General features: G+C 29.0%; 1 protein-coding gene across 5 annotated transcripts in view; it reads right to left on the reverse strand.

Annotated features, from left to right (window-relative positions):
• Positions 1-15221, reverse strand: part of LOC130450157 (ecotropic viral integration site 5 ortholog) — a 43066-nt gene that overhangs the window by 19560 nt on the left and 8285 nt on the right. For all 5 annotated transcript variants that reach the window (XM_056788372.1, XM_056788371.1, XM_056788374.1 and 2 more), the window contains 2 exons: positions 9713-10026; positions 9429-9655 (listed from right to left, as the gene is read on the reverse strand). In XM_056788372.1, coding sequence (XP_056644350.1) covers positions 9429-9655; positions 9713-9953 — 468 coding nt within the window. In that variant the 5' untranslated portion in view covers positions 9954-10026. The remainder of the gene's footprint in view (positions 1-9428; positions 9656-9712; positions 10027-15221) is intronic.

Genomic DNA, 15221 nt, shown 5'->3' on the forward strand with positions numbered 1-15221 from the left:
ACTTGATCTGGAATCTAACATAATTTTTGGATATTTTGAAAAACTTACATAATATTTCACGGCTTCATGGGTTTTTTGATACAAGGAGTTTGAAAAAGATGTTAGTCGATCGAAAAAATCATTATTAAAGGCGGAAAAATCATGAAAATTCGATTTACTTCAAAGTTATACACTTGATCTGGAATCTAACATAATTTTTGGATATTTTGAAAAACTTACATAATATTTCACGGTTTCATGGGTTTTTTGATACAAGGAGTTTGAAAAAGATGTTAGTCGATCGAAAAAATCATTATTATAGGCGGAAAATTTGAGAAAATTCGATTTCTTTCAAAGTTAAACATTTGATATAGAAACTGACATAATTTTTGGATATTTTGGAAAAACTTACAGAATATTTCACGGTTTCATGGGTTTTTTGATATAAGGAGTTTGAAAAAGATGTTAGTCGATCGAAAAAATCATTATTATAGGCGGAAAATTTGAGAAAATTCGATTTCTTTCAAAGTTAAACATTTGATATAGAAACTGACATAATTTTTGGATATTTTGGAAAAACTTACAGAATATTTCACGGTTTCATGGGTTTTTTGATACAAGGAGTTTGAAAAAGATGTTAGTCGATCGAAAAAATCATTATTATAGGCGGAAAATTTGAGAAAATTCGATTTCTTTCAAAGTTAAACATTTGATATAGAAACTGACATAATTTTTGGATATTTTGGAAAAACTTACAGAATATTTCACGGTTTCATGGGTTTTTTGATATAAGGAGTTTGAAAAAGATGTTAGTCGATCGAAAAAATCATTATTATAGGCGGAAAATTTGAGAAAATTCGATTTCTTTCAAAGTTAAACATTTGATATAGAAACTGACATAATTTTTGGATATTTTGGAAAAACTTACAGAATATTTCACGGTTTCATGGGTTTTTTGATACAAGGAGTTTGAAAAAGATGTTAGTCGATCGAAAAAATCATTATTATAGGCGGAAAATTTGAGAAAATTCGATTTCTTTCAAAGTTAAACATTTGATATAGAAACTGACATAATTTTTGGATATTTTGGAAAAACTTACAGAATATTTCACGGTTTCATGGGTTTTTCGATACAAGGAGTTTGAAAAAGATGTTAGTCGATCGAAAAAATCATTATTATAGGCGGAAAATTTGAGAAAATTCGATTTCTTTCAAAGTTAAACATTTGATATAGAAACTGACATAATTTTTGGATATTTTGGAAAAACTTACAGAATATTTCACGGTTTCATGGGTTTTTTGATACAAGGAGTTTGAAAAAGATGTTAGTCGATCGAAAAAATCATTATTATAGGCGGAAAATTTGAGAAAATTCGATTTCTTTCAAAGTTAAACATTTGATATAGAAACTGACATAATTTTTGGATATTTTGGAAAAACTTACAGAATATTTCACGGTTTCATGGGTTTTTTGATACAAGGAGTTTGAAAAAGATGTTAGTCGATCGAAAAAATCATTATTATAGGCGGAAAATTTGAGAAAATTCGATTTCTTTCAAAGTTAAACATTTGATATAGAAACTGACATAATTTTTGGATATTTTGGAAAAACTTACAGAATATTTCACGGTTTCATGGGTTTTTTGATACAAGGAGTTTGAAAAAGATGTTAGTCGATCGAAAAAATCATTATTATAGGCGGAAAATTTGAGAAAATTCGATTTCTTTCAAAGTTAAACATTTGATATAGAAACTGACATAATTTTTGGATATTTTGGAAAAACTTACAGAATATTTCACGGTTTCATGGGTTTTTTGATACAAGGAGTTTGAAAAAGATGTTAGTCGATCGAAAAAATCATTATTATAGGCGGAAAATTTGAGAAAATTCGATTTCTTTCAAAGTTAAACATTTGATATAGAAACTGACATAATTTTTGGATATTTTGGAAAAACTTACAGAATATTTCACGGTTTCATGGGTTTTTTGATACAAGGAGTTTGAAAAAGATGTTAGTCGATCGAAAAAATCATTATTATAGGCGGAAAATTTGAGAAAATTCGATTTCTTTCAAAGTTAAACATTTGATATAGAAACTGACATAATTTTTGGATATTTTGGAAAAACTTACAGAATATTTCACGGTTTCATGGGTTTTTTGATACAAGGAGTTTGAAAAAGATGTTAGTCGATCGAAAAAATCATTATTATAGGCGGAAAATTTGAGAAAATTCGATTTCTTTCAAAGTTAAACATTTGATATAGAAACTGACATAATTTTTGGATATTTTGGAAAAACTTACAGAATATTTCACGGTTTCATGGGTTTTTTGGTACAAGGAGTTTGAAAAAGATGTTAGTCGATCGAAAAAATCATTATTATAGGCGGAAAATTTGAGAAAATTCGATTTCTTTCAAAGTTAAACATTTGATATAGAAACTGACATAATTTTTGGATATTTTGGAAAAACTTACAGAATATTTCACGGTTTCATGGGTTTTTTGATACAAGGAGTTTGAAAAAGATGTTAGTCGATCGAAAAAATCATTATTATAGGCGGAAAATTTGAGAAAATTCGATTTCTTTCAAAGTTAAACATTTGATATAGAAACTGACATAATTTTTGGATATTTTGGAAAAACTTACAGAATATTTCACGGTTTCATGGGTTTTTTGATACAAGGAGTTTGAAAAAGATGTTAGTCGATCGAAAAAATCATTATTATAGGCGGAAAATTTGAGAAAATTCGATTTCTTTCAAAGTTAAACATTTGATATAGAAACTGACATAATTTTTGGATATTTTGGAAAAACTTACAGAATATTTCACGGTTTCATGGGTTTTTTGATACAAGGAGTTTGAAAAAGATGTTAGTCGATCGAAAAAATCATTATTATAGGCGGAAAATTTGAGAAAATTCGATTTCTTTCAAAGTTAAACATTTGATATAGAAACTGACATAATTTTTGGATATTTTGGAAAAACTTACAGAATATTTCACGGTTTCATGGGTTTTTTGATACAAGGAGTTTGAAAAAGATGTTAGTCGATCGAAAAAATCATTATTATAGGCGGAAAATTTGAGAAAATTCGATTTCTTTCAAAGTTAAACATTTGATATAGAAACTGACATAATTTTTGGATATTTTGGAAAAACTTACAGAATATTTCACGGTTTCATGGGTTTTTTGATACGAAGAGTTCGAAAAAGATGTTAGTCGATCGAAAAAATCATTATTATAGGCGGAAAATTTGAGAAAATTCGATTTCTTTCAAAGTTAAACATTTGATATAGAAACTGACATAATTTTTGGATATTTTGGAAAAACTTACAGAATATTTCACGGTTTCATGGGTTTTTTGATATAAGGAGTTTGAAAAAGATGTTAGTCGATCGAAAAAATCATTATTATAGGCGGAAAATTTGAGAAAATTCGATTTCTTTCAAAGTTAAACATTTGATATAGAAACTGACATAATTTTTGGATATTTTGGAAAAACTTACAGAATATTTCACGGTTTCATGGGTTTTTTGATATAAGGAGTTTGAAAAAGATGTTAGTCGATCGAAAAAATCATTATTATAGGCGGAAAATTTGAGAAAATTCGATTTCTTTCAAAGTTAAACATTTGATATAGAAACTGACATAATTTTTGGATATTTTGGAAAAACTTACAGAATATTTCACGGTTTCATGGGTTTTTTGATACAAGGAGTTCGAAAAAGATGTTAGTCGATCGAAAAAATCATTATTATAGGCGGAAAATTTGAGAAAATTCGATTTCTTTCAAAGTTAAACATTTGATATAGAAACTGACATAATTTTTGGATATTTTGGAAAAACTTACAGAATATTTCACGGTTTCATGGGTTTTTTGATACAAGGAGTTTGAAAAAGATGTTAGTCGATCGAAAAAATCATTATTATAGGCGGAAAATTTGAGAAAATTCGATTTCTTTCAAAGTTAAACATTTGATATAGAAACTGACATAATTTTTGGATATTTTGGAAAAACTTACAGAATATTTCACGGTTTCATGGGTTTTTTGATACAAGGAGTTTGAAAAAGATGTTAGTCGATCGAAAAAATCATTATTATAGGCGGAAAATTTGAGAAAATTCGATTTCTTTCAAAGTTAAACATTTGATATAGAAACTGACATAATTTTTGGATATTTTGGAAAAACTTACAGAATATTTCACGGTTTCATGGGTTTTTTGATACAAGGAGTTTGAAAAAGATGTTAGTCGATCGAAAAAATCATTATTATAGGCGGAAAATTTGAGAAAATTCGATTTCTTTCAAAGTTAAACATTTGATATAGAAACTGACATAATTTTTGGATATTTTGGAAAAACTTACAGAATATTTCACGGTTTCATGGGTTTTTTGATACAAGGAGTTTGAAAAAGATGTTAGTCGATCGAAAAAATCATTATTATAGGCGGAAAATTTGAGAAAATTCGATTTCTTTCAAAGTTAAACATTTGATATAGAAACTGACATAATTTTTGGATATTTTGGAAAAACTTACAGAATATTTCACGGTTTCATGGGTTTTTTGATACAAGGAGTTTGAAAAAGATGTTAGTCGATCGAAAAAATCATTATTATAGGCGGAAAATTTGAGAAAATTCGATTTCTTTCAAAGTTAAACATTTGATATAGAAACTGACATAATTTTTGGATATTTTGGAAAAACTTACAGAATATTTCACGGTTTCATGGGTTTTTTGATACAAGGAGTTTGAAAAAGATGTTAGTCGATCGAAAAAATCATTATTATAGGCGGAAAATTTGAGAAAATTCGATTTCTTTCAAAGTTAAACATTTGATATAGAAACTGACATAATTTTTGGATATTTTGGAAAAACTTACAGAATATTTCACGGTTTCATGGGTTTTTTGATACAAGGAGTTTGAAAAAGATGTTAGTCGATCGAAAAAATCATTATTATAGGCGGAAAATTTGAGAAAATTCGATTTCTTTCAAAGTTAAACATTTGATATAGAAACTGACATAATTTTTGGATATTTTGGAAAAACTTACAGAATATTTCACGGTTTCATGGGTTTTTTGATACAAGGAGTTTGAAAAAGATGTTAGTCGATCGAAAAAATCATTATTATAGGCGGAAAATTTGAGAAAATTCGATTTCTTTCAAAGTTAAACATTTGATATAGAAACTGACATAATTTTTGGATATTTTGGAAAAACTTACAGAATATTTCACGGTTTCATGGGTTTTTTGATACAAGGAGTTTGAAAAAGATGTTAGTCGATCGAAAAAATCATTATTATAGGCGGAAAATTTGAGAAAATTCGATTTCTTTCAAAGTTAAACATTTGATATAGAAACTGACATAATTTTTGGATATTTTGGAAAAACTTACAGAATATTTCACGGTTTCATGGGTTTTTTGATACAAGGAGTTTGAAAAAGATGTTAGTCGATCGAAAAAATCATTATTATAGGCGGAAAATTTGAGAAAATTCGATTTCTTTCAAAGTTAAACATTTGATATAGAAACTGACATAATTTTTGGATATTTTGGAAAAACTTACAGAATATTTCACGGTTTCATGGGTTTTTTGATACAAGGAGTTTGAAAAAGATGTTAGTCGATCGAAAAAATCATTATTATAGGCGGAAAATTTGAGAAAATTCGATTTCTTTCAAAGTTAAACATTTGATATAGAAACTGACATAATTTTTGGATATTTTGGAAAAACTTACAGAATATTTCACGGTTTCATGGGTTTTTTGATACAAGGAGTTTGAAAAAGATGTTAGTCGATCGAAAAAATCATTATTATAGGCGGAAAATTTGAGAAAATTCGATTTCTTTCAAAGTTAAACATTTGATATAGAAACTGACATAATTTTTGGATATTTTGGAAAAACTTACAGAATATTTCACGGTTTCATGGGTTTTTTGATACAAGGAGTTTGAAAAAGATGTTAGTCGATCGAAAAAATCATTATTATAGGCGGAAAATTTGAGAAAATTCGATTTCTTTCAAAGTTAAACATTTGATATAGAAACTGACATAATTTTTGGATATTTTGGAAAAACTTACAGAATATTTCACGGTTTCATGGGTTTTTTGATACAAGGAGTTTGAAAAAGATGTTAGTCGATCGAAAAAATCATTATTATAGGCGGAAAATTTGAGAAAATTCGATTTCTTTCAAAGTTAAACATTTGATATAGAAACTGACATAATTTTTGGATATTTTGGAAAAACTTACAGAATATTTCACGGTTTCATGGGTTTTTTGATACAAGGAGTTTGAAAAAGATGTTAGTCGATCGAAAAAATCATTATTATAGGCGGAAAAATCATGAAAATTCGATTTACTTCAAAGTTATACACTTGATCTGGAATCTAACATAATTTTTGGATATTTTGAAAAACTTACATAATATTTCACGGCTTCATGGGTTTTTTGATACAAGGAGTTTGAAAAAGATGTTAGTCGATCGAAAAAATCATTATTAAAGGCGGAAAAATCATGAAAATTCGATTTACTTCAAAGTTATACACTTGATCTGGAATCTAACATAATTTTTGGATATTTTGAAAAACTTACATAATATTTCACGGTTTCATGGGTTTTTTGATACAAGGAGTTTGAAAAAGATGTTAGTCGATCGAAAAAATCATTATTATAGGCGGAAAAATCATGAAAATTCGATTTCTTTCAAAGTTAAACATTTGATATAGAAACTGACATAATTTTTGGATATTTTGGAAAAACTTACAGAATATTTCACGGTTTCATGGGTTTTTTGATACAAGGAGTTTGAAAAAGATGTTAGTCGATCGAAAAAATCATTATTATAGGCGGAAAAATCATGAAAATTCGATTTACTTCAAAGTTATACACTTGATCTGGAATCTAACATAATTTTTGGATATTTTGAAAAACTTACATAATATTTCACGGCTTCATGGGTTTTTTGATACAAGGAGTTTGAAAAAGATGTTAGTCGATCGAAAAAATCATTATTAAAGGCGGAAAAATCATGAAAATTCGATTTACTTCAAAGTTATACACTTGATCTGGAATCTAACATAATTTTTGGATATTTTGAAAAACTTACATAATATTTCACGGTTTCATGGGTTTTTTGATACAAGGAGTTTGAAAAAGATGTTAGTCGATCGAAAAAATCATTATTATAGGCGGAAAATTTGAGAAAATTCGATTTCTTTCAAAGTTAAACATTTGATATAGAAACTGACATAATTTTTGGATATTTTGGAAAAACTTACAGAATATTTCACGGTTTCATGGGTTTTTTGATACAAGGAGTTTGAAAAAGATGTTAGTCGATCGAAAAAATCATTATTATAGGCGGAAAAATCATGAAAATTCGATTTACTTCAAAGTTATACACTTGATCTGGAATCTAACATAATTTTTGGATATTTTGAAAAACTTACATAATATTTCACGGCTTCATGGGTTTTTTGATACAAGGAGTTTGAAAAAGATGTTAGTCGATCGAAAAAATCATTATTAAAGGCGGAAAAATCATGAAAATTCGATTTACTTCAAAGTTATACACTTGATCTGGAATCTAACATAATTTTTGGATATTTTGAAAAACTTACATAATATTTCACGGTTTCATGGGTTTTTTGATACAAGGAGTTTGAAAAAGATGTTAGTCGATCGAAAAAATCATTATTATAGGCGGAAAAATCATGAAAATTCGATTTCTTTCAAAGTTAAACATTTGATATAGAAACTGACATAATTTTTGGATATTTTGAAAAAACTTACAGAATATTTCATGGTTTCATGGGTTTTTTTATACGAAGAGTTCGTAAAAGATGTTAGTCGATCGAAAAAATCATTATTATAGGCGGAAAATTTGAGAAAATTCGATTTCTTTCAAAGTTAAACATTTGATATAGAAACTGACATAATTTTTGGATATTTTGGAAAAACTTACAGAATATTTCACGGTTTCATGGGTTTTTTGATACAAGGAGTTTGAAAAAGATGTTAGTCGATCGAAAAAATCATTATTATAGGCGGAAAAATCATGAAAATTCGATTTCTTTCAAAGTTAAACATTTGATATAGAAACTGACATAATTTTTGGATATTTTGGAAAAACTTACAGAATATTTCACGGTTTCATGGGTTTTTTTATACGAAGAGTTCGTAAAAGATGTTAGTCGATCGAAAAAATCATTATTATAGGCGGAAAATTTGAGAAAATTCGATTTCTTTCAAAGTTAAACATTTGATATAGAAACTGACATAATTTTTGAATATTTTGAAAAAACTTACAGAATATTTCACGGTTTCATGGGTTTTTTTATACGAAGAGTTCGTAAAAGATGTTAGTCGATCGAAAAAATCATTATTATAGGCGGAAAATTTGAGAAAATTCGATTTCTTTCAAAGTTAAACATTTGATATAGAAACTGACATAATTTTTGAATATTTTGAAAAAACTTACAGAATATTTCACGGTTTCATGGGTTTTTTTATACGAAGAGTTCGTAAAAGATGTTAGTCGATCGAAAAAATCATTATTATAGGCGGAAAATTTGAGAAAATTCGATTTCTTTCAAAGTTAAACATTTGATATAGAAACTGACATAATTTTTGGATATTTTGGAAAAACTTACAGAATATTTCACGGTTTCATGGGTTTTTTGATACGAGGAGTTCGTAAAAGATGTTAGTCGATCGAAAAAATCATTATTATAGGCGGAAAATTTGAGAAAATTCGATTTCTTTCAAAGTTAAACATTTGATATAGAAACTGACATAATTTTTGGATATTTTGGAAAAACTTACAGAATATTTCACGGTTTCATGGGTTTTGGTTTTTTGATATAAGGAGTTCGAAAAAGTTGTTAGTCGATCGAAAAAATCATTATTATAGGCGGAAAATTTGAGAAAATTCGATTTCTTTCAAAGTTAAACATTTGATATAGAAACTGACATAATTTTTGAATATTTTGAAAAAACTTACAGAATATTTCACGGTTTCATGGGTTTTTTGATATAAGGAGTTCGAAAAAGTTGTTAGTCGATCGAAAAAATCATTATTATAGGCGGAAAATGTTTAGAAAATTCGATTTCCTCCAAAGTTATACAATTGATCTGGAAATTAACACAATTTTCGAGTTTTGAATGGAATTTCGCGTAATTTCTCAAAATTCGAACAAAACATCGACAGTTTCCCCAAATTTCAAGTAACATCTCGAAGGTACAAGAACTTCCCATAAAATTTTTGGTTACCCCTCAACATCAACTTCCAAAAAACCGAATAACTTTTCCAAAAATCAAAGCAACTTCCCCAAATTTCTTACAAATACGATTTCGCAATAATCAATCAATAAATACAATCCTAACCTCAAATATAAACGAACAAACGGCCTAACCGAAACTACTAAACGTACTAATTACCTTTATATATTCGGCGTACAATTTTTTTTCGGGCGAATCGGTGGCTCTGCACAACAACTGCCATGTTATCGGCCTAAAATGTAGGGGTATACCCCTACGGACCAACTCCCTTATTTGCGCGTTCTGTTTCCTCCAATTATTCTCCCAATCGTTAACTACATGACCCCAAGTGACCCACAGGTCCTCTTCGCCTCCGTCTTCTGCCCGTTCCTGAGTCGAACTCGTCCCTAAGAATAAATTATTCACACATCGACGTTTCGCGTCTTATATCTGATGGCGTTTACCTGACGTTAGAGATATCTGAGACGTATCGGAACTCTTTCGAGAATGTCCGGACGTCGCCGAAGCCCCGCTCAACGAATTGAGCGATTTGGCGTCCGACTCGAAGAGTCTGTTGGCCTCTTCCAGTTTTGCTAATAGCTCCAGTTCGGAGCCGGTGGCGCGATTGTTGTTGGTTTCGATGGCGATTATTTGGTTGGCGGGGCCCCCGGACGGCGACGATAAATTCTCCTCCTGTAGCCTCATGGCTGCGGGCGGCGTGGCCGGATAATAGCCGCCATCGGCATCTATAGATACCAGGCAACTCAACGAAACCACCCTGAAAGTTAATTCGATATAAATAAATTTGGAATTTAGATTTTAACGTCCACAATCACCCAAATTTTCAACGACACCTCAATTGCTTTGATTGGTCAATCGAGACACGAGTGTATACGAGGATCGGTCGAAAATTTAGTCGCGTTGGGTGCGATTCAATTGGAACGAATCGAATTACAAAAAAACGAGTTTTTTTTTTTGGAAAAAAAAACGTACTGGAAAAGGTATTTTTATTTAATATGAATTTAATATTCCCCGAATGTGCATCCAAGTGGGCGTCGTGAAGGGGGAGGCTTCAATACAGCCGCCATTTTGAAAAACACGTTTTATTGAATATCTCGCGAACCGCGCATCGTACGAAAAAAATTGTACAGATCATTATTATAGATAATAATATTTGCCATCTTTTTTATTTGAAACTTTTTTTTGTATAACGCATAATTATGGCGCTACAAACTTTTTTAAATATGGTTTTTGCTAAATATTTAATTAGGCTACTTTGTAAGAATTGTTATTGTTATTATTAATGAATATTATGCTTGTTTTATACTATTTTATATTATATTGTACAGTATTATTTATATTTTCAATTTATCAACTAAATATTTAGGAAAAACCATATTGAAAAAACTTTGGAGCGCTATAATTAAAAACCTATGCGTTGTACAAAAAAAAGTTTCAAATAAAAAAGATGACAAATATTATTATCTACAATAATGATTTGTACAATTTTTTTCGTACGATGCGCGGTTCGCGAGATATTTGATAAAACGTGTTTTTCAAGATGGCGGCTGAAGTGAAGTCCCCCCTTTCGTGACGCGTACTTGGATGTACATTCTGGGGGACACCTCTGAATATATTCAAAAAAAATACCTGTTCCCGAACGTTTTTTTTTTCAGAATCTACTTTTTTGGTTGCGGCTCTTGGCTTCAATACAGCCGCCATTTTGAAAAAAACGTTTTATTGAATATCTCGCGAACCGCGCATCGTACGAAAAAAATTGTACAGATCATTATTATAGATAATAATATTTGCCATCTTTTTTATTTGAAACTTTTTTTTGTATAACGCATAATTATGGCGCTACAAACTTTTTTAAATATGGTTTTTGCTAAATATTTAATTAGGCTACTTTGTAAGAATTGTTATTGTTATTATTAATGAATATTATGCTTGTTTTATACTATTTTATATTATATTGTACAGTATTATTTATATTTTCAATTTATCAACTAAATATTTAGGAAAAACCATATTGAAAAAACTTTGGAGCGCTATAATTAAAAACCTATGCGTTGTACAAAAAAAAGTTTCAAATAAAAAAGATGACAAATATTATTATCTACAATAATGATTTGTACAATTTTTTTCGTACGATGCGCGGTTCGCGAGATATTTGATAAAACGTGTTTTTCAAGATGGCGGCTGAAGTGAAGTCCCCCCTTTCGTGACGCGTACTTGGATGTACATTCTGGGGGACACCTCTGAATATATTCAAAAAAAATACCTGTTCCCGAACGTTTTTTTTTTCAGAATCTACTTTTTTGGTTGCGGCTCTTGGCTTCAATACAGCCGCCATTTTGAAAAAAACGTTTTATTGAATATCTCGCGAACCGCGCATCGTACGAAAAAAATTGTACAGATCATTATTATAGATAATAATATTTGCCATCTTTTTTATTTGAAACTTTTTTTTGTATAACGCATAATTATGGCGCTACAAACTTTTTTAAATATGGTTTTTGCTAAATATTTAATTAGGCTACTTTGTAAGAATTGTTATTGTTATTATTAATGAATATTATGCTTGTTTTATACTATTTTATATTATATTGTACAGTATTATTTATATTTTCAATTTATCAACTAAATATTTAGGAAAAACCATATTGAAAAAACTTTGGAGCGCTATAATTAAAAACCTATGCGTTGTACAAAAAAAAGTTTCAAATAAAAAAGATGACAAATATTATTATCTACAATAATGATTTGTACAATTTTTTTCGTACGATGCGCGGTTCGCGAGATATTTGATAAAACGTGTTTTTCAAGATGGCGGCTGAAGTGAAGTCCCCCCTTTCGTGACGCGTACTTGGATGTACATTCTGGGGGACACCTCTGAATATATTCAAAAAAAATACCTGTTCCCGAACGTTTTTTTTTTTCAGAATCTACTTTTTTGGTTGCGGCTCTTGGCTTCAATACAGCCGCCATTTTGAAAAAAACGTTTTATCAAATATCTCGCGAACCGCGCATCGTACGAAAAAAATTGTACAGATCATTATTATAGATAATAATATTTGCCATCTTTTTTATTTGAAACTTTTTTTTGTATAACGCATAATTATGGCGCTACAAACTTTTTTAAATATGGTTTTTGCTAAATATTTAATTACGCTACTTTGTAAGAATTGTTGTTGTTATTATTAATGAATATTATGCTTGTTTTATACTATTTTATATTATATTGTACAGTATTATTTATATTTTCAATTTATCAACTAAATATTTAGGAAAAACCATATTGAAAAAACTTTGGAGCGCTATAATTAAAAACCTATGCGTTGTACAAAAAAAAGTTTCAAATAAAAAAGATGACAAATATTATTATCTACAATAATGATTTGTACAATTTTTTTCGTACGATGCGCGGTTCGCGAGATATTTGATAAAACGTGTTTTTCAAGATGGCGGCTGAAGTGAAGTCCCCCCTTTCGTGACGCGTACTTGAATGTACATTCTGGGGGACACCTCTGAATATATTCAAAAAAAATACCGTTTTTTTTCCAGAACCTACTTTTTTGGTTGGGGCTCTTGGACTTAACACCAGCGCTTATTACAGGGATTTATTTAAAGGATTCAAAATCTGACTATTTATTCCTTATTCACCCAAAATAACCTCAGAAATCGAAAGATCGGCAAATTTAAAGTAAAAAATGTCGTATAAAGTTTTTTCGCCACATCAGTAGTTTTTGAGTTATTCGCAATTGAAAAGTGCGATTTTTCGTTAAAAAAACGCATTTTCAATAGTTTATTACGTATAACTCTGTAATGGTGAATTTTATCGAAAAAATTGTAATGAACAAAAATGAAGCTTATAAAAAAACAAAGAAATTAAACTATATTTTAATATCTTAATGTTATACCTAAAGCAAGTTATTGATACTTGAATAAATTTTGTTTTACGTAATTGAATATTTAACCTCGAATAACTGGAAAAGGGTAAATTTTTCAAAAAAAAGTCATAGAGTACTTTTTAAAGAGCTTAAAAAGACCTTTCGAATGATTACTGACAAAAGTCGTTTCGACTGGAATTTCAGTGAGATATGATGTAAAATAGTTAAAAGTTAAAAAAAAATTGCACTAAAACTAATGCCGTTTCATTGAAAATCAAAATTGAACTTATTCCTTGTACCAAATACTTTATTTGGATGTTATTCACGATATTTGAAAATTTGGCTGATTAGAAATGCATAATTTCGAAAAAAAACAGCATTAAAAAATTTTTATTTTTGAAAAAAATTTTTGCTCATTTTTGCTCCATAACTATAAGAGATAAAAAAACAAATAAACAATCAAATTAAAGCATTTTTTATGACGATTATTTCACTTTTTTTATTTTTTTTGTAACAGAAAAATTGACGGAGTTATAACCAAATTAATGCGTCACTATTGTGCTAGAATTGGTTATCCCCAACCCTTTGACCCTTTATTGATAAAATGTGGAGGGTTTCAAGCCCTTCTAACACACATAAGCTTATAGCCTTGAAAATTACCTTTAAAATGGTTTTTTTTAGAACGTGATAGCTTCAAAATTAACGGAGTTACATAAAAAATAAAAATTCGTGAATTATAAAATATGGAAAAGTTTCAAATTTTGTCACACGGATTTTTTTTGTCGATGCCAAGTTGCCTTTAGGTACATTTGAGAGTACCAAGAGTTGATATACTTATAATATTGTCAAAGGGGTGGTTCTTAAGGGGTGTCAGGGTGTATAAAATGAAAAACCACTTCGTGTTTGGAAAATACCGAAAGAATTCAAAATCGAAACATTGAGTCATTAAATTTTTTTTATTTTTTATCAAAGGGGTGGTTCTTAAGGGTTGACAGGGTATAGACAATTAAAAATTCCTTTAAATAGAGACAAGAAATACCAAAAAGAATGTAAAATCTAATAGTTGGTAGTCATTAGATTTATTTTTATTTAATTCTCTGTAAAGGGGTAGTTTTAAAGGGTTGAATAATAATAACCAATTAAATTTTATTAAAATGACATGAATTTTTCATAGTTACAACGAAATTACAATGTTTTAAATCGTTAAAAGATTATTTCCTATATTATTTTCATCACAAGGGTAGTTTTTAAAGGGTTGATACTTCAAAATATATAAATTTTCTATTATAAAATAATAGTAAATAAACGTAAAACATTTGAATTGAAAAAAAAAGTAGAAAAAACTGAAATATTAGTATTTTTAGATAAGGGGTGGTTTTCACTCATTAAAACCACCATGCAGATTTTGATACGGAGGGTAATACGAACTTAATTCCAAATTTTCAGGACTTAAGAACCCAACCAACTTCCCCAACTCAATTTAACTAATTTGGTTCGTATTGTTTATAAATTCTGAGTACGGTTCTGTTTCGGTAACCTTGAATCCGGTTCACGCAAAATTAACATCGCCCATAGTTTTTTTTTTCACTAGATACATATAACTATCTTTCTTCCACTTAATGAAACACACGTGAAACACTGTTGATAAATCTTCGACGGTAAATTTTCGTTATATAAAATTATTATCGACAGAGCGTGTCTGCAAAATGTTTCCCGTTACACAAATATCGACTCGTATAATTAATAAAACAGACCAACGTTTTATCTAACTATAATTTTATGAGTTTATTATTGTTTACCGATATACCGCGCGCTTCATTACTGTTTAAAAACAATTTTTTCGAACGTAATTTTTTTTAGGTTAGGTTTAATAATAAAAATACAAATACGTACAACAAAGTTTATTTTACATTTTATATAATGTATGTACACGTACATTAGAACGCGTAGATTTAAAAAAGTCACGAATGTCTTTTTGTTTTCTTGACTTTTGAATTTTGTTATAAAATTTATTTCTAACGATCAAATCAAATCAATCATTCGGCCCTGTAACCAGCCGCTAATTGTTTCCGAACAATAC

This window comes from Diorhabda sublineata, chromosome 11 (assembly GCF_026230105.1).
Source record: "Diorhabda sublineata isolate icDioSubl1.1 chromosome 11, icDioSubl1.1, whole genome shotgun sequence".
Taxonomy (NCBI): domain Eukaryota; kingdom Metazoa; phylum Arthropoda; class Insecta; order Coleoptera; family Chrysomelidae; genus Diorhabda; species Diorhabda sublineata.